We start from the raw sequence: 19,682 nt of genomic DNA on the forward strand, positions 1-19,682 counted from the left end.
TTGGTACGTTTACTTGTTTTGCTTTGTTTTTTCTTTTTCTGTTTGTTTTTTTTTTCCCTGCTCTCTCTGCCCTCCATATTCATCAGATATTCTTCTGGTCTTCCTTTCTGGTAATTGTGTTTTACTTTTCTTCCCATCCTAAGTGACAGGACAGTGAAAGATGTAAACAGAAGACCAAACGTGCTACAGCATAGTTTGAATGAGTGCCTAGGAGCAGCTGAGCCTGGTTGCCTGTCTCTTGCCACCAGGAAGTGTTTTGTGCTTTTTGTTACCAAAGACTGAAGTGACAGCGGGGCAAAGCATAACCATTTAAGTGTGATTTTACTTCAGAACAAGGTATCCTGACCCTCGAATCCCATTCTGGGTTCTTGCCTTTCTTTTTGAGCTACTGAAAATGGTTGAGGAGAGTAAGGCTTAAATTCCTGTGGTTGTCTTGCAGTTTTTTTTGTCGGGTGCTTACTCATCAGCTTCTGTTCAACACCTTTTGCAGCAATCTGCGAAGGCCCCGCTTGCCAGGATGGTTCCCCCCAGTGACCATTTCCCTGTCAGGTTTGTTGTTCGTGCTGGTTGCGTTTGAAGCACTCCAGCCCCTGACCTTCCAGCACTGTGTGACTCACTTCCCTTCTGTATCCCGGAGAATTTTAGCTATGATGACAAGTAAAACCCAGTAAGAGATGGTGTTAAGATGAAATTGAGCTGATGACTGGCGGATGTGCGTATGTATTTGTAATTTAAGGCTTCCATCGCACAGCACAGTAAGCACCTGGGCCGGATGCCCCGTACTGTTGGTTTAATGCTTGCCCCCTGTGTAGGGGTCCTTCAGCCTCTTCGTAGACTCGTCAGGCTAATGAAATAACTGATCGCACTTGCCACTTCTGAGAGCAGTATGACTTCAGCTTCAGGCTTCTTGTCTAAGAAAGTGCTGGGAATATTTAAGGAATATTGTTCTCAGGTTGTGTTTTCTCATACTCTGCCTGCTGTGTAATTCTGAAGAATTAGCTGCTCGAGCATTACATTTGAATGGCGGTGTTCTCATGCTTTGTTTCATGCAGATGAGGTGCTGGTGTTATACTTCATAGCGTTATTCTGCTTTCAAGTATACCAATTTTCTTTTCTGGGTGGTAAAGCTTTTTGTGATTAAATTCTTCATGACGTAAACGATGCCCAGGAAGGATGATAGCTGCAAGTGTCTGTGACAGCTGGATGCTCAGCATCAGACTGCATGCAGATTTAGCCAGCCAGCAGGAGCTACTGACATAGTGGCATACGTTATAGCATTACTTATCATGCACACCTAAATACTCCTTTAGGCATCTTGTATCTACAGATCTGATCTTAACCTGCCTTAGAAGAACCATGGCATCCCAAATGCATGTGTATTTTTTTCTGAGTTCAGAAGAAAGTTCGGAGAGCCTTAGATTACTCAGCCTGCTCTGAGTGCCGCTGGCCTGTTTCAGAAATAAACACAGTAAGGAGATTTTAAGTTTTCTAATCTAAAAGAAGTAAGGAACGTGAGAAAGCGAAGTGATACCAGATTTCTTTAAACACAAACAAAAAAATCCCACAAACAAACTAGGGTACAAGAATGAAAGACTTGAGGACAGTTGATTAAATGAGCAACAAATGAGTTATTTTCTAAATAAGGTACATATGACACTTAAGATTATTCACTTGCCTTTCTTTAAGAGCTGTGTAATGAACAAGCTCTCGATCAGTTATAGGGATGGTCATGAAAAACATGACTGCACTCTGTATCTTTGTCACCTCTTTTTTTTTTTATAAAAGCGTCTTTCATTTGAGATTTACATTAAGGTGGTGTAATATTCAAAAGCGTCTCTGGAAATGTTATTTGCCCTATTCAAAAAAAAAGTTTAGTCACAGTATGACGGGGAAAATAAGTGGCACAGGGATTATAATTTAGAATACAACTTTCAAGAGCAATTAAGACAATGAAGCAGCTAATGTGGGAGTATGTCAGTGGGAAAACAGCTTTATATGTAGGTGTGTGCATACTTTTCACTTAGCAGATGTTTGGCTTTCATTGCTCTCTTTATGTAAAGAACTTGCTTCAGCATGCTCTCTGTGAAAGCCTAGAGCAGAAAGCATGCATGGATGTTGTACCAATTATTCGTCTTTCAGCTGTACATAGTAAAATTGCACTTCCCCCAGCTCTGTAGGAACGTGAAATTTTGAGAGGGAAAGAAGAGGGGGGGGAAAAGGCAAGCTAAAAGTCTTACTGGTAGGAAAGGATCAGATATTGGCTTGGAATACAAAATAAAACCTTTCTTTCTCCCTCAACAGAGTTGAAAGATCTACTGATCAAGTAATCAAGCCAGTCAACGTGGAAGCGCTGTCAAAGTGGGTTGGGAAGATACCTGCTGATGTTCTGCAAGATATGCCAGTGATCGCGCCCATGCTGGCCAAACTGGGCTACGATCCCTATGCCAATCCACCAAATTATGGGAAGCCAGATCAAAAAGTTGTGGAAAACACAAGGAGGGTAAGATACTTATGTGCATTTATCTACCAAGTGGATGTGAGCTATAGAGCAGAAGATACTTTTTGAAGTCTATTTCTAATACCTTTTTATACTTAAGTGATCTGTTTTCCTTGTTGAGTGGGGGAGAGGGAAGACTTCTGTACGACCGTGAGCATGGAAAATCTGTCTCCTGCTCTTTGTGTTCCATTTGGTTCCTCTTCCTTCCTCCCAACCCCAGGCTTGTGCTGTGTTCTGTATGAAACTGAGCCTCTTGAGAATCATCCAGATAATTTTGGAAAAAAGCTAGCTTTCTCGCCTGGTCATCAAACTTGATTCATGAGCTCAGCTTTTTATACATGAGGGTTGGCAGAAGCTCTTTCACAAAATTGTTCCCAAATACTTGGTAGAATTTGAAAAGTGACCCGTGGAAAATAGCCCAAGATGACCAAAATGTCAGTTTTTCCAATTCTTTGCCGTCCTTTGTAGAACAAACAAAAGATGCAAGAAGGTCTGGCGCTGATTAACCTAAACATGAGGATTTTAGTCTGAGCTTAATGTTGCTGGAATTTGAATAGTTAGGCTATACAACTGTTTATCCCTGGAGGTATCCATTGAAAAGCTTATTACCATTGTTTGAAATAAGAATAATTAACTTTTCAATTCTGTTCATTTGAGAATGTATACTGTATTAAAAGAAGGTGACTTTTGCTGCTGCAGCAAAGTCATCACTGGAAAAATTGAACTAAACAATGTGAAGGAACTGTCACTAACCTTCTGATATTAAAAATTGGTCAATGTAGGGCTAGATACTAAAGAAAACTGCATTTTGTGTAGACTTTAAACATTTTGTATTTTCTCTTTTTAGGAGTCCTCTCTGAGAAACTTCCATTAAGCATTTTGATCAGTGTATTAGAGGATGGTAGACTGACAATTTTAATAGCTGTTAGCTCAGAATGAAAGAGGTTACCCCCTTTTCTGGAAGGGCTTATGGCTAGTGTTTTGTAGGTTTTGTGGTACTTATTGTTCTAAAAGGCTTACAGGCAAGCTAACTCTTCTGCACTCAATTCAGCCCGATTGCAAAACAAACAAAAAAAGGTGTTCAATATCTCTTCAGTGAGCCTTGAAGACAAAGTCCTCACATGCCTACCAATACATACTGAAAATAGTGACTGGGATCCAAATTTATATTGTATTTCAATAATTTAATGTTGATTATCTCTTCTCCCTGTGCAGGACAAACTCAGTCTGAGTTGTTAAAATTGTACAAATTTCAGTTGCCTGCTGTTGGGTGGCTTCTTGAAATCTGTTTGATTTCAAAATGCAAGATAGAAATTAAGGCAATAGACAAAGCCACAAACACACCTTAAAAAATTGAAGCCTAATTTAAAAGCCTGGAGTGTATTTTCACAAGTCTGCTTTGAAGCATAATTTGTTTACTAATGTTTAAAAATAGTGTTGAAAAACTGGAGGCTATTGCTATAAAAGCTGATCCAAACATTGCAAACATATGGAATGCTTGTTAATATTTTGACTGTCACTTAGTTTTAGTATTTTTTACTCACAGCCCTAGTCTCAAGACAGTGTTTGAAGTATGTTATTAGTTCTTGCAGGGCCCAGCATACATTTTCCCTAGCCACTTGTACTTTAACAAAACAACCTTGGCATATAAGGTTTGTTTGGATAAAATGGGGGATAAAAGGTGTCCTGAAGTGAGATGAAAATTAAAAGCCAAACAGAATGAAGATGGCTAAAACTTAGAAAATTCTGTTTGAAAAGGGAGAAACATAAGTCTTTCAAAATGTGATGTACCCCAAAGGAGCCTTTCCAAACGATGGCTGAAACCCTCCCTGGGTTGAGTCTTAATTTGGATGGCCCAAATTCCTCCCTGTGCTTCGTTTCCCCACAGCCGGTTCCCAGCAAACCCTGCCCCAGCCACTGGTCCCATCTCCATCACTGATTGCACTGGTGTCCTGAGCCCCTACGGTGTCAAGTTGTGAGGCTGCCCAGCTCCCAGACCTGTCTGCTCGTTCTGTTGCCTCCTTTTCGGGGCAGCAGGCTCAGCAGCCCCTCCGAGGTGTCCGGCTTCGTGGCCATCTTGCATGGGAAACTGCCAAAATGCAGGCCTTAAACCGAGGAGGTTTTGAAATAACTGATATTCTGCTTGGTGATCAGTGGGAGCTGACTCAGTTCGGAAAAATGCTTTTTGTTTAGTTTCCCCCACAGCTTTTTTATTTTATTTTATTTGGGGTTGGGGGGCAGATATTTCAAAACATGCTGTGTTTAAGGTGGTTGGGAAGAGCAGGAAGGGACCCGTGATGTCTTGGCAGTTTGGCCCATCAGACACGTGCCCCCTGTGGATTTCCACTTCTTTGTCTTGAATATATGCTAATTTATTTCTTGCTACCGTAGCTAAGAGAAGAAGGTGTTTATCAAAAAGAATTGTATTTCTTGATCTAGATTTTCCAGCCTTTGGGAAATAGGAGCTTGGCAAGTCAAGTGTGTTATTGCATTCTCTCTCAGCTGGTGAACTTGTAAATTGCTTTTTGCTTTGTTCTGGCTGTCTCTTTTCAAATTTCTTCACCTGGGTTGGCTTTTCAGAGTTTTGTACTGTATGCGTTGTTGGAGATGAAGCTGTCCAAATAAAATATTTCCAGTTCTTCTTCAGTACATAATGAGAATATATCTAAATCTTGCATGCAACTGTTTATTGCTTCACTTTGTTTGGAAGCTGTTCTATTATATTTGTAGTTTGTGGTCTCCGAGAACTTTAAACTGAGTACAGAACTCACATTTTATTCATTGAAAACAGATTTAGAAGAAGTTTAGACTTCTGAAACTGAACTGTATTGTGTTAGCGTAGTAACCCCTTAGTGGGACTAACTTGAATTAACGCTGAGTTCTCTGACGTTTGCCTCTCTTAACTCGTGCCATTGTTTCTGAGCCAGTTTGGGATGGCATGAACTAGCGCTTCGGATGGAAGAAGCTGCCCCGGTCTGGCAAACAGAAAGCGGTGTTATGGGGGCAGGACCGGTGTTTTGGGGTTTGTTTTTGGAGATGGGGAAGGAGTTGTTCTGTGCTGGGGGGGTATGTAATGCTGGCTCAGGCTTGTTTGTGTAAGTTGTGACAACAGGGTGGAAGCCCAGCACCACTGAAATTACTGGCAGGGTTGATTCTGGCTCCACCTAAAGATGGAACAGCACGGTGTGATCTAGTTCATTGCTATCGGATACGTCAAAAAAAGCAATGCTTGGTTCTTGCATTGTTACAGGGAGTGCTTGTTTCGTGTGATTAGGAGCGTTTTCATACCTTGCATACAAAAACATAAAGATAATTGGAATAAAAAACACAAAAATTAGTCAAGATGCAAAATAAACTCACAGCTAGAAAGCCTCTTGAATGCTTTCAGTTCAGGGTTTTATGGCTAGGAGCTTGTGTATTGTCCAGTTGTGGAAGATAATTTTAAAAGATTCAAAACTTAAGCTGCGAGATGTCTTTATTCTGTAAAGTTGTGCAAATTCTGCTTGCATTACTGCATTTATACTCTACTGCACCAGCTGTAGTAACTGGTCTGAGCAAAATCAATCACTTCTTGGAAAGACTACAAATTAGGTTAATGCTCAACGGTGAAAATACTAGTTGGGAATTTCAAAGCTGCTCTTAGTCACTAAAGTAAGAACCAACAGTGTAAGGGTGTCTAAAACATGAGAAGGCTGGCACTGGAGAAAATGGAAGGGAATGGCCAGCAGGGTGCAAAATGTTAATTTCCCCTAAGTCTTCTGTGCAGTTAAATCCTGTTCATATTTTTCTTTTTTTGTCTTCTGTCCCCCTGCTGGTGACTTACATATGTACAAGTTTAAATATATTTTTTTCCGTCAATCTGTAAATAAAATGATGATTTTCACTATCTAAAGGACAATGCTTGAAGAATAAAATCTGTGCTTGTAGATAATGCAAGGAAAAGAACGGTCTCTGCTGAATTTTGTTTTTTTTCACTTAAATGTTACTCGTCTAGGACACCACAATGGTTAGGCTGGTTTTCCATGCTCCTGTAGCAGAGCACCAAACCGAGTGTTTATACTTTGTTTGTCTTGTTAGTTCTGGTTTTGTTTTAGGAAGTAAGAGAGCCTGAAGCGAACTCCATCTCTTTTTTTGTGTTTGTCTCCAAGTGCAGCGTGGTGTTATGGATTAAGACATCTCTGATAGAATCTGCACTGGTGGAGTACAAGTCTAATACAAATATAACAGATTTTTCTGCTGTTCTCAATAACAGAGCCATTACTTTCTGTTTATCTGCTTTATGTTAGGCCTGACAGTATTATCCTTTCTGACACTTCTTCTTGTCTCCTTGTAAGAAGGAACGCAGAGCAGAGATCGAGGTCTGACTAGTGTTGCACTATTCAGCATATCTGTGCATGTGACTTCACGTCAAGAGGCAATCTTTAATAATTTTTAGTTATTCAGTGACTGCAGGATTTTGCTGTCTTGTATGTTTCTTGTAAGTATGTAATGACTGCAAGGGTCCATTCCTTATAGGTACAAAACTGACTTTTTTCCTGGAATTTAACATTCTACATCCTGAGCATAAAGGAAAACATTGTGTAACTAGAATGAGTTTTCATATGCAAATGAAGCAGAAAATGCAAATAATTTAAGTTGTCTGAACTGATAGCCAACTCACTGTATGATGAAATACCAAAGTAGATCCACTCCACACTGGAAGGGTATCTCATGTCCTTATCAATATCATGAGTTTGTGTAAAAGCGTATGTCAGCAGTTTAACAGAACACTCCAAAAGCCAGAGAACAATTCGCAACTGCAAGATTCTGACTTATGCCCAGTAGAAACTGGCTTATTGTTATGTTATGGTTGGCTAAGTGCTTTCCTTTCACATCTGTAACGTATTACATCAGATTTTCTTTGGCACACACTCCCCACTAAATGAGTTTGTATGCTAGGAATACATATTCCAGTCATTTCTTTTAACTTCTTCATGAAGTTATGATCCTTGCCCTGGAGAGATCGAGAGACGGAAACGTACAAAACTATAGAAAAAGCTATGGTTTTCATCATGACTCTTCAAATATGTGTGGGTTTCTCTAATCACATCCGAAAGCTGTTATCTCTCTCTGTTTTATGTTCTGTTGATGCTTTTTTCTGCAGTAACATCCAGAGGAAAAAACAGACTTCTATTGATGACTCCTGTTTCGTACCCATATTAAATTGTGAGGAAATGTCTCCTGCTGTTAAATGTCGAGACGTCCGTGACGATCTTGATTTCAGGACTCTGTGTCTGGGGTTTTGAAGATAGAAAGAAACAATCTATGATTAAAGGGTGTGAAGCGAGTCTATACCACTGCATGAGAGTAATTACTTGTGCTGTCAAAGATGTGTAAATGTAGAGGTATACTGTGATGCCAGCTGCTTGAGTAGCCTTGGGGGGAAAAAATAAAAAGTTATGCTGGTTAACAGAAGTTAAGTATAAAGGCATTTGGCTTTTGGGGCAGTCTCTGATACTCAGAAAAATAAACAAATTTTTTATTTCATCCGTCTTATGACTACCAGCATCACAGACTTTATCAAGTAAATTTGTTCAATACTGTGTTTAGTGGGTATTTTTTCCAACCTGGGGGTTCCCAACTGCATTGTTTGTCACAGGAGTGACAAACTTCTTTTTATTCGTTACCATCTATGCATATATAGAGCTAGTAAGATATATAGTTATTAACAAGACAGACAATTAAGTAGGGTTGCAAACTGCCTCTTGGCAGATATTCCGTGGCTTAAAGTCTTGCTTTCTGTGTTATTTTACTGGATAAATATTTACATCTTGGACAGTCTTCTTTGCTGGCAGTTCTAACAAAGAGGTAAAGAATTGTGTAAGCCTTTTAAGCTGCCTTAAAAACTACGGAAAGTGAGGCTACCTCCATGTAATGTGCAATAAGGGATGGTTTCTAGAAGGGAGCTTTGTTCTGGTTTTATTTTATTTATTTATTTTTGGATAATTAAACATTGATTGCTTTGTACGCTGGAACTTTGATGTTTTGAAAATCCAGGAGGCCCAAGTACATTTACTTCCAAACTAATTTCTGGACAAAAAAGACCATTATCTATGGAAATGACCAAATAAAATGTGATTTTTTTTTTCTAAATTAGACTTAAAAGTGGGAGAAAATGAGTGCTTTGATTGTCTCTAAAGTATATTTATGGGTTGAGCTTCTCTGAGTTATTCTTCCATTCTTAAACTTGTGTATTTACAAGGGTTTTGTCAGGCAACTGGACGTGATGCTTTTCTTTCTGATCTCTTTATGAGAATAAAATGCAGTTGGTTTAGCTATGAGAATGTTTTTGGATTATTTTGTATGTAGAACAGCTTGAATAATGCCAACAGTGAACAACAATCTGACATGGACTTCAGATTATTCCCCACCCCCTTGGAAATTCATTTCTGCTTGCAAAATAATTCTTTTAGAAATGGTAAACACCATTTCTGCTCAATTTTACTGAATTCTTGCTTAGACTGGAAATGATTCCAATATCCTGCTTCAGCCACTCTGTGCTGCCACTCTCCAAATAATATGTTTTAGAGTTAGAAATTGGTCTGAAAAGAATTTTGAATCTGAAACCTTTTAATGCCTTTGGCTGCAGATGGAGTCATTGTTTTATGAATTTCTGGATTGCGGACGATTGCTGGCCTTTCATTCATAAGGGACCACTCACCATTTTTGGAACTACTTTAAACCAGTTTATAGGCAGTCTCAACCTTGACAAAACCAGAATTCTAGATAATGGCAGTTTTGAATGAGAATTAGGCACGGTTGTGTCTTAAACGTAATCTAGATGCAGTTTCCTAGGTTTGTCATTGGTTAGATTCTGCCTTTGTGAATTGTGGTGTGCAAATTGGGGTGTTTGATGTGAATATAATATCAAATGCCCCAAAACGTTTTCTTATTTTTCCAGGTTATGACACTAGTGTCATTATTTTTCTTAATATTGCTGTTGGATGAATACCCTTGACTAGCCCCTGTTGATGTTTATTAGGAGTAAATGCTCTTGCTACAAAGGGCCTTACACTGGTAAGGTTTTTAGAGCAGAGAAACATACTTATTTTTATATTATATACATATATATCATAATTGCAGGAGAAGGAAGGGAAAGCAGGCGTCCAGAGTGCCCAACGCGGTGTCACAATACAGCATTGTCATCGGCGTTATTGTTTTTAAAAGTGTTCAGGTGATGACTGCAGTGGTTTACGGGAAGACGTGATGAGAAGCCTCTCTGGCTCCCAACATCCTCCCTTGCCTAATAAAAGATGCTGCTTTTCCCTGGGAACCTCGCCTAGGTTCTTCTGTAGCGTTTTTAATGTGGTGATATTATTGATTTGTAACTTGCACTTCTGCTCTTCAGAATGCAAGCCTGCATTTTAATGGTTTGGTTGAAAGCTGAAAATATGAAATCCTCTCCTTCATTTAGAAATATTTATTACATAGCTAGGCTCCAAGAAGCCACATGCGGAATTTTTGACCAGCGTGGCTTTCATTAAGTTACCATGGGAATGACAGTACCCGCTCACTGCATCTAACCCGAAAGCTTTGCCTGCCGTTTTGAGTCAGCCTTGCTATTTCGTCTAAACCAGGGGTATCAGAAGGACCCAAGTGTGTGTGTATAAAGATTCCTATTCTAATGCTAGGCCTTAGCGAAGGCTTGTTTGGCTGTTTAGCCTAGAGAAAGAGTAACGAGAGCTGCCAGCTCTAGTCCGCTCCACATGAATCCTGTGGTTTGGTGCCATGGGCCTGTTTTGGGGAGAGGCGTCCCACAGGCAGGAGGTGCTGAGCAGGCCCCGCTGCAGTCCTGGGCCTGCAGCACGTTGGCGAGGTGAGCACGGCCTCGTGCTCTGGTCAGCTCTCCGTGGTGAAGCAGAGAGAATGGATATTTTTAACAAGAGACCTTCAAGATTCATTTCCTTTGACGCGTTTTGCAAACCAGGCATCGCAGCTTGGGGCGGCGCTTCAGAGGAGCTCCATTTCAGTTTTAAGGCTTTGTAGGATTTTGGTAGGTTTGTGGGTTTTGATTTCTATGCAATTATAGCCACACAAGAACCCACGACATTAGGGTGTTCAGTCTTTTGGGTTCAGTAGAAAGGATGGTAAAACCCTTCCTATTCTATTTATTTTTGTCAGGGAAAAAAAAATCAATAATGCAGAGTATTTTCCCCCTTTGGAATGTATTCCAGTTTAATCGTAGAAGCAAACAGCTTTAAAGAAGTATCCTCTAGAGAAATGATGATGATGCATTGCCAATTTATTTCCTAATTGGTCAGATAGTGGAAACACTTGTTTGGTGTGGCTCTTGGTATGTTTGAGAATATTTATTGCTTGCTCTTTCTCCAAACGGTGTTGTTTCAATAATAACGTTATGCTCTGAAAGATTAGAAATGGTGATAATGACAAACTGTCATGAAGTCAGGCTGGTAATGAGGGTACAGCTGGAGAGATTCATAATCACAAGAGCTGTTGGCTGTGACCTTGTAGCAGCTCTACTAGTAAGGGCTTTGTACCTTTTTTGCCAAAATGAGAGATTACTGGGTTTGTTTTTCTGTTCACATCTGTAGGAATATGGAGTATCACAGGGGAACTCTTCTGTACTCATATACAAACCTATTAATTTATATGTAATCTAGTATTGAAAGGTATACCAGTGTTTTTTCTTCTTTTTTTTCTTTTCATGTACAGAAATATGTATTAATGACTGAAGGGTATGAAAATAATAGAAGAAAAGTTAAGCTTCACCCAACTTTGTGTTCTCCTAGAGAGCCAGAGGTTTTAGATGTGTGCTTACATCCTGTGGGGGAAGAAGCTAAATGTCTGATCTTGGCTGCTAAGTGACTCAAGGTCTGACATGAAACACTTCGGAAAACTGCTGTTTAAAAAACAAAAGCCAAAAACTAAACACAAAAACCACCTGTGTCTTGAAGTATTGAAGCAAGTGGATAAGCTTTCCTGTTAGCAGAGAATTATAGCAGCTAGATACGTAAATAAAGGGATGGATTTGTGTACAACAGAGTAGGAGATGCTAACTCTCCTTGAGTGTTGACCATTTTAACAGGATTTAAACCTAAGCTTTTCCAGACTTTGGCTGTATTTGCATTGTGTCCATAAACTCTTCTCAAAGCTAACAGGACTTTCTTTTGACAGCACAGTAAGGTGGGATCAGTTGTTCACGTGTGATCCTTCCGTTTGCATAAATGATATTTTGTACATGATGAATACTTTGAAGCATCAAAAAAATCTTGTGTTATGTGACATTTGTCGAGTGTCTAAACTGTAAAACACATTTGGGAACTGAAAGTTGGTTGTTGGGTAATCGTTCTGACAGTCCATGGGATCGTGACAATCAGTTCTTTCAGAAGACTTTAAATGGAGTCTCTTAATTGTAAATTGTAATTAAGCACAAGCAGAACTTACTTTATTGAAGGTGCTGAAATATGACGCAACGGTTTTGTTTACTTGTAAACTTCTCCAAAAGTATGTATTGTAACAACTCAGCCTCAGCGTATTTAATCATTCTGTAGAAAATCTTTTTCTAAAAGTATAGTGAATGAATTATGTAGGACTTAATGAATGATTGATTTGAGCAAGCTTGAAATGTAATACAAGTTAGAGTTGTATCATTTGAATGCAAACACGGTCGGAATATTAAATGCCTTTCTCAAATGTTGCCATCTGTGTTGAGTAAAGAGCAAGCCTGGGACTGAGCATAAAGCTGTAGAACTGCTTCAGACTGCCAGACCTCGTGAGTGAAGCTTGCTTTTACAAATGGGTTGTACTCAGTTTAGGAGACTCCCTGGCAGATCTGATTTAGCATTACTGTATACCAATAACCCAGAAGTCTTTTTTTTTTTTTCTTAAATAATATTTCAAACAACAGTGAGTGTTAGCTTTGAATACTAAATCACATTTTATTTTTCCAGGTCTATAAAGGTGAATTTCAGCTTCCTGACTTTCTTAAAGAAGTGCCACAGGTACAGTATTCAATTAGTTTCCTTTTTATGGATGTAGCAGCAAGTTAGTATGAAAACAACCTTCGTAAGCCACTTCTTCATAAACTGGATCTTCTGCTTGATTTTAAGAGAATAGCTTGTCCATAAGATTAAATCTCCAGCACTCCTGCCCTTGCACTCAACTGTGCCAAGGCTTTTTTGAGTGCATGTGTAACTCTAGTTTTAGTAGTATGGTGCCCGAAAACCCCAGCTGACTGAAGACTACTGTGAAACTGGAGGAAAGTTTGGCTCTGTATTTTGTCTTCTAGACCAAATTGCAAAGCTCGTTATTTGTAGAGAAGCTTTACCTTTTGTTGTCTTGCACTGAAAGGTTTAAAGCAAGTATAGTATAGATAGCAGAGAGAAACAAGGAGACACTTGCAAAAAAATGCTACAATATCTGGTGAAACAAACAAAACAAAAATACCAATGTTGCAGGCTGTATAATTGATACTAAATGTTTAAAGTGCTTTTTACACTGTGCTTTGATAGAAAAAACAGGAAGTGGCTCATCACTGTTACTGTCTCAGGGTGTGTTCAAGTAAAGCTAAGTAGAAAAATATTTGTTGTTTTTTTTTTTCCTCCAATTTGTCCTGCATGTACAGGAGTATAGCTCTGTGAATTGGGAGAGAAGACGTTTTAGGGGCTCTTTGCCTCCAGAACTTTATTTTACCTCCGCAACTTAAGAGAACAAGAGGCACCTTTATTTCCCAAAAACCTCCATAGGAGCTGTGCACGGGCAAGCCTTTTGGCTTACCCGTGACTTTTGTTGTTGCTGGTATTTTGAGTTTTTTAAAAAGTCCTGATCATAGAGCTTCCTTCAGCCTCCTGCAAGGCCTTACTCCCCTTCTCCAAGGGCTGGAGGCCAGCACCATACTTTGCTTATATGTTGTTCTGTTTTGGGCAGGAGAGGGGTATCTCATTTTGATCACGTGTGATCTTTATGCAGGCTATTCGGGGGGCAGTACTTTAGCATAGTTGTCTAAAAATAAAAGAGTTAGTGGGCAGAGCAGTATACTGAAATGGTAACTTACAGCATGACTGTAGCCAAACGTGCAAGTATTTTAAGCAAAAGAGGAAAAGATTCCATGCTTTTCTCCTAGTTTCTAAAAATCCTGTACAATGACTAAAAGCAGACGAGTTATTTACAGTGCTTGTGTTACTTTGTTTCTACATAATTCCCGTCTTTAATCATACAACCAGTACAGAAGTTTACTGAAAACATAAACGTAAGTAACCTATCAGAAGTTAAATAATTTGCAGTGTCTTTACTTAAAACAAACAAAAAACTCGTGGGTGCAAGTTTTCTTGACTTTGGTTCCCAAATATTAGGAAAAGGCTCCTTGAGTGTGGCTTTTTGTTAGATGTAGAGATTCAAAAATACACAGTAGAACCTACCACTCACAGACGAAGCTTTTTGACTTATTCCATCCATTCAAATGAAAATTAGTTTATTAAAAAGGAAAACTGGTTTCTTTTGTTCCAGCCAAAGAAGACAGTAGAAAGGAAGTCTCGTGGCAAGATAAAATGAACATGGATCAGTAAAGTTGAATAGCCGTAGTGTCTGTTTCATGTTTTCAGAATATAACTTTTTGCTGTGGACACCAAATCTTTCTGATAAACCTTTGTGTGATCTCTAATGTGGGCTTCGCGCTCTTACTGGATGTTTGCGTGCTCTCACCCTTCAAACAGTTAGTGCTCATGCTTTGCAAGTTGTGCTCAGCTAATAGAAACCATTAAGAATCTGGCACCACGCAGCTAAATGTGCTGTTGCTCACAGCATTGTTCACTGCTGGCCAAAATGTCTATGCAGCTTAACGGCAAGAAAACTATTTAAATGTGTGCTGCTTAAAAGTTATTGTTAGCTAATTGTATCGAGGAAGTGTGCTGCAGTTATTTCATAATGCTTTCAAATGCAATGACTGTGTTTATTTCGAGATTATCTATAATGTAACAGACAAATATATGCATATATGGCTGCAAGCATAGGGTGTGTCAGAACAAAAGGAGATTAAACATTGCTGATAAAGATTTCTGGAAAATGCAAGGAGATGAGCTGTCGTTAAAACTTAGCACATTGTGTAATGATGGTGTGCTAGCCAGATAAATTATCCTTGATCTGCCCACAATGTCCATTAGTTAAATTATGTTTTGTATTTTCCAGTTACTTGTGATATGTCAAAAGAACGTGGTCCAGTATTTCTAGCAGGTGTCATATGACAGGGGAGGTTACCAAATTGTACTCCCCTAAATTTCAGAGCTGAATTTATACAATTAGCTTAGTAGGACTACAATATTTACCTAATTCTCAGCAGATTTATTCCAAAAAGCAAAACAAAGCTTTGTGAAATAAAGAATGTTTCTTAAACTATAAACACTGGAGCTGGAGGTAAAAATTACTCTGATAAAGTATTCTTTAGTAAAGTATACTAAAGATAAAATTAACATAACCAAGCAGCTAAATGGTGCATGGGTGCTGCTGCTGCTACCTTTTGCCCTAATGTTAAATTGCTAATTTTATTTTAATTATTTACTTAACAGACTGAGCCTATGGAATAGAAGACAAAATGGATCTTTCTTGCACAGAAGGTAATAGAAACACATGCATAACACATTAGTTAAGGTGATCTTTTTAAACTAACGTAACCCCATGCAAGATTCTGGGTAAGAAAAGTATGAAGATCTGATCTTGGTTCAAAATCTGTAAAAATCGCATTGAGGTAAGTGCTCAGTAAGATGTACAAATCATAGTTTATATGGTGTAAGAGTCACTGTGCAGTTCTATGTGGCTCATTACAGTTTGCAGTGTTTGCTATGCTATTGGATTGTCAGCACTACATTGGAGCCTGACGTTGAAAGGAGTACATAAAACTGAACCACTTTCATTCAGACATTCTTCAGCAGGGTTTCTTGTTCATTTTAGACTGTGCAGTACTATAACATACTTGCACAACAGATTCAGGTCACCATTTTAACAAAATACTATAAGGATGAATTTTCATGTCCTCTTTTTTAATCGTTTGCCCTTTTAGATAGAGGAAAAAGCTAAACATAGACTGACTTGTATCATTTGCTTTTTGTGTGTCTCATAGTCAATATTTTAGCTGTTGAAATAACAATGGCAAGATTGTTCAGGGAACCCAGTAAATTCTCGGCTAGTTATCTAGTGATTGTTGCAGGATTTTTACTGCATTAATCCACAATCTTTACTTGTCAACCATATATTATCAAAAAATACTTAACCTGGATGCATTTTTCTGTAGCCAAAATCGTCATGCCACATAAATATATCCAACATAGTTTTCAATGTGTGGTCATGCATATGGCTTTCTCTATAGCCCTAAATATAGCCAAAAGCATCATACCAATTAGAAATAATGGATGTAAGTGTTTTCCTAAGATTAAGTGCAGACATTAATTCTGAAGTAGATAGGCTTGACAGTAACTTTTCACACGCTGAGATGGCAGTGGTTGCTCGTAATTATGCAGTATTTTTGTAAATGCAAGATGTTATAAAGGATAAAAACAATACTACATTGAATGCTCAAATGTAACTATTTTCCTTTCTCTTTAGAAAAAGACTGCTGCCTTTTCAATGGAAGTGATGTTATAAGGACTGTCCCACTGAAATCAGTGAGATGTACTGCTCATGGCCCGCTTTTTTCAGAATTTTCTCCCCCATTTCTTTCATGCTCTTTTCTTTTTGGTCAAGATTTTGTTGTTGTGAGCGCATGTAAACCTGTTTATTAAAAAAAAAAAAAAAAGAAAAATCACTGATGTTATTGTAGAACTGTATTACACTTACACAACTATTTTTAAGGTTTTAAAAACTGCAACACAATGCCTGTCTCTGAAATTGCTATTCTGTCTTCAGAATTCCAAACCTCAGTCTTCAAAGGTCTTTTTTTTTTTTCCCTTTAGCAGTTTGGTTTTAAATGTATGAAACTTTCAGAAGTGGTCTGTGCTTGTCCTAAGGATTTTTGGTGGAACAGTTATTTGTCTTATTGACGTGGAAATTGTTAAATATCTTTTTATTTAAAGAAGTTGATAAATTACATGTACAATTACAATTCAATGATCTTTTGTATTTTATTTTTCAAAATAAATGCTTTAAATGTGATTTTTTTTGATTAATGTTTTTGCCTCTGAGTTAAGATTGAAATAATTGAAGATATTGGGTTACTTGAAAGATATAATTTAATATCCTGGCTGTTGATCTCTTTAAGGTTTGCCACTGAATGGATTTTGTTTGCTTTTAGCAGCTGGGCAATGATACAAAAACCAATTGGGGTAGGTATCCTACTGAGAGGTACAGAAACAGTAACATGAAATTTGTTTGCTACAGGGAGAAGTAGGTAGTTTTCAGGCAGGCGGCGATGGTGGGGAAATCACTTCTGGAAAATGTCCCTGCCTATTCCTAAAGCAGTGCGGTGGAATTTGTATCCTAAAGCTTTGAGGATCTGTCAGCTGCTTGAGAAGATGCTTACTCAAGTAAGTCTGCGTTTTGTTTTGTTTTCTGTTTGCTTTGGTCTCGTTTTCTAACCCCATCCATGGCCTGAAGATGGCCTCGGGGTTATCCACTGGTTTCACAAGAAGCCTTTTTTTTTTTCCAAAATGCTTCTAAATTTACACGAATTCTGCCTCATGATTTGAAACAGTCCTTTTCCTTCTGTATCCTTTGTTCCCTTGAGATCGCCGAAGCGTATTTGAAAAATCACCAGCAGATGAACGCTTTTTTAGGTGCCTTCAGGAACTGAATTCTCTTCAGAGTTACCCAACTGATTACCAAACGTGAAAACAGCAGTTTTGCTCCATCAGGGCCTCAAAAGCGAAGCGGGAGCATCCCCTGGTGCCCGCACGGAGCAATGGCCCTCCTCCGTGCAGCCGCCTGAGGCGGGCGGGAGCGCTGCAGCCCCAGGCCCGGCTTGGGCGCTCAGTGAGGCGGCGGCGGAGCTTCGCTGCCCCCCGATGGTGTCGAGGGCTGGGGTCGCTTCTCCTTCGGATCCCCGCTGAGGGCTGGGCCCCTTCTCCTCCCGGTGGCGGCGGCAGGGGCTCCCCGCAGCCCCGCCACGGAGCCGCCAGGGGGCATTGGGGAGCCGGGGCTGAGGCCGGGCCGTGCGGGCGCTTCGACTCCGTGTTCCCCCCAGTGCCTTCAGGCGGGAACACCCGCGGATCCCAGCATCCTGCAGGGACTTAACACCTCTATTTTTAACACTCCTGAGGGAAATATTCGGTGTGGGGAGCGGCGGAGCGCTGGAAAAGAGCGGTGAAGGGCGAGGGGAGCTGAGGGGAGGGAGTCGCAGCAAGGGTGAGCCCCTTGGTGCTTCGCAGGGTCTGGCATGGTGCTGAGCCCAGAGCTGGCAGCTAGCTGATTTAATTAATACTTAATTGGCCGAGCACCAGGCTTATCAATGTGCCTGGCTTTGTTTCCAAACTCTCTTGAGACAGCTCTGCCTTGTCCACAACAAAGGATGGAGCCACCTTACCTCAGTTGTGTAAAAAGACCTTAAAAAGCTTGATGTTGCCTCGTGATTCTGCACAAAAACGCAGCAGTTGCTGTGGGTAAACACAGGCTGTGTGGCCTTTACTTGTGGGTGGTGCTGGGACCTCTGTTAGGCCTCCCCACTGCCCTGTTTTCCCCCTTCAGAGGGTTGCTGTTGGTGAGGAGGCTTCCCGTCACATCCTCCCGTACCATGTCCTTGCTTTTAGGCTGCTCTGCATGGCCAGGTGCAGAAGTTACAGCGTGCCTTCAGCATAATCTGTGTTGTCCTTTGGGAATGACTAGATGTGCTAAGCTGGCGCAGAGTTTTACAACCAAATTTACAACACAGTTTACTGCAGCCCAGGGATTCCTGCCATGTTTCAGAATGTTTCTTTGCTATTGTTACACAGATTTATTAGGATTACTGTAACTGGATGTCCTGTCTCTTCCTGCTTTGCTCACGCAAGCCTTTAATCATCTGAGTCTCTTGAAAAATCGTAGAGACCAGAGGTCCTGTCTCATTCTTTATCCTCACAGGGACCCAGGTTCTCCTGGAGATGAGGGAGGTTCCCTGAGAGCCGGGTTGGTGTCTCCCCAGTGTTCCCATGCGCTGGCTTTGAATAGCAGCTCATGTAGGTTACCAGATCTCTTGTGACAGATTGATAGATCGCTACACTGGGACAGACTTTGAGCATGGAATTATGTCACTTCTTTATACACGTGTAACTTTGCCAACAGCAGTGTAACCTCAGAAGGTGTTTAGGAGAAAGTTGCTTAAACCAATATGGAAAAGTTGAGGGAACAGCAGTGCTTTAAAAGCTTTTTTCAGTCTCAGCATGAAGTAGAACCCAGTGCAAGGTAGCTGTTACTCCCTAGGGAATGAAGCACAACTTGCAGGTCCAGTTCATTGAGTGAGCTTTCTTTGGCGTGTGTTTTTGAAGCAGTATCTGAGTAGTCAATAAACAAAGCTCAAGGAAGTGATCTGTACCATTTGAAGGACAAGCAGCTTGTAAACTGGAAGGAGGTATTTCTGGTAGAGTTGGGTGGTGCTGACATATGGTTCAATTAAATATTTGATTTAGGAATCATTTTGTTGGTGATGCTTTCTTATTAATTGCCTGTTGATCTGGCCCTAGATGTATTTGAAAATTAAATTGACACGTTTATTTGGTTTAAATAAACAAAAGAAAACTTTAATGAGATGTAATAGAGAAATATTTTTGTGACTGGTTACTTATCGCATATGCCTCAAGAAAAGGATGTTCAGATGAATGCATATTCTTCACAAAATGACGAAGATTTTATGTCAGAAAACTGGCCAGGGAGTAGTTTGTTTCCCTCTTAGACTGACTTTCCAGTGAGCATTCACTAGCCTGCGTCTGCGGATGAACAAGAAGCAAAGCAAACCCTGAGAAGAACTTCAGTGATCTTTTAATGACCATCAAAAAACAGGTTAAACTTGTCAATGATCAATCTCTTCATATTATTAGCACAAATGTTATTCATAAAATCCTGCACTAATTATGGGCTGAGATCTTATATTCTGAACCTCACTATTACGGAGATTGTTTCGTGTGAAATCTCCAATGGAAAAGGTTATTGTTCATAACCTAGTTAACCTATCTTCTCTCAATGTTTTGTTTTGTTTTGTTTTTTTTTCCCAAAACCTGATGCCTTGCTAAAG

General features: G+C 39.7%; 1 protein-coding gene across 8 annotated transcripts in view; it reads left to right on the forward strand.

The window, feature by feature from the left end:
• Positions 1–15,105, forward strand: part of TPST1 (tyrosylprotein sulfotransferase 1) — a 34,972-nt gene extending 19,867 nt beyond the window's left edge. For 7 of the 8 annotated variants that reach the window (XM_048067969.2, XM_066979587.1, XM_066979586.1 and 4 more), the window contains 4 exons: positions 2,302–2,500; positions 12,448–12,498; positions 14,003–14,078; positions 15,058–15,105. In XM_048067969.2, coding sequence (XP_047923926.1) covers positions 2,302–2,500; positions 12,448–12,498; positions 14,003–14,047 — 295 coding nt within the window. In that variant the 3' untranslated portion in view covers positions 14,048–14,078; positions 15,058–15,105. The remainder of the gene's footprint in view (positions 1–2,301; positions 2,501–12,447; positions 12,499–14,002; positions 14,079–15,057) is intronic. The other variant, XM_066979588.1, reaches the window with a different exon arrangement.
• The last annotated feature ends 4,577 nt before the right edge of the window (positions 15,106–19,682 follow it).

This window comes from Anser cygnoides, chromosome 18 (genome assembly GCF_040182565.1).
Source record: "Anser cygnoides isolate HZ-2024a breed goose chromosome 18, Taihu_goose_T2T_genome, whole genome shotgun sequence".
Taxonomy (NCBI): domain Eukaryota; kingdom Metazoa; phylum Chordata; class Aves; order Anseriformes; family Anatidae; genus Anser; species Anser cygnoides.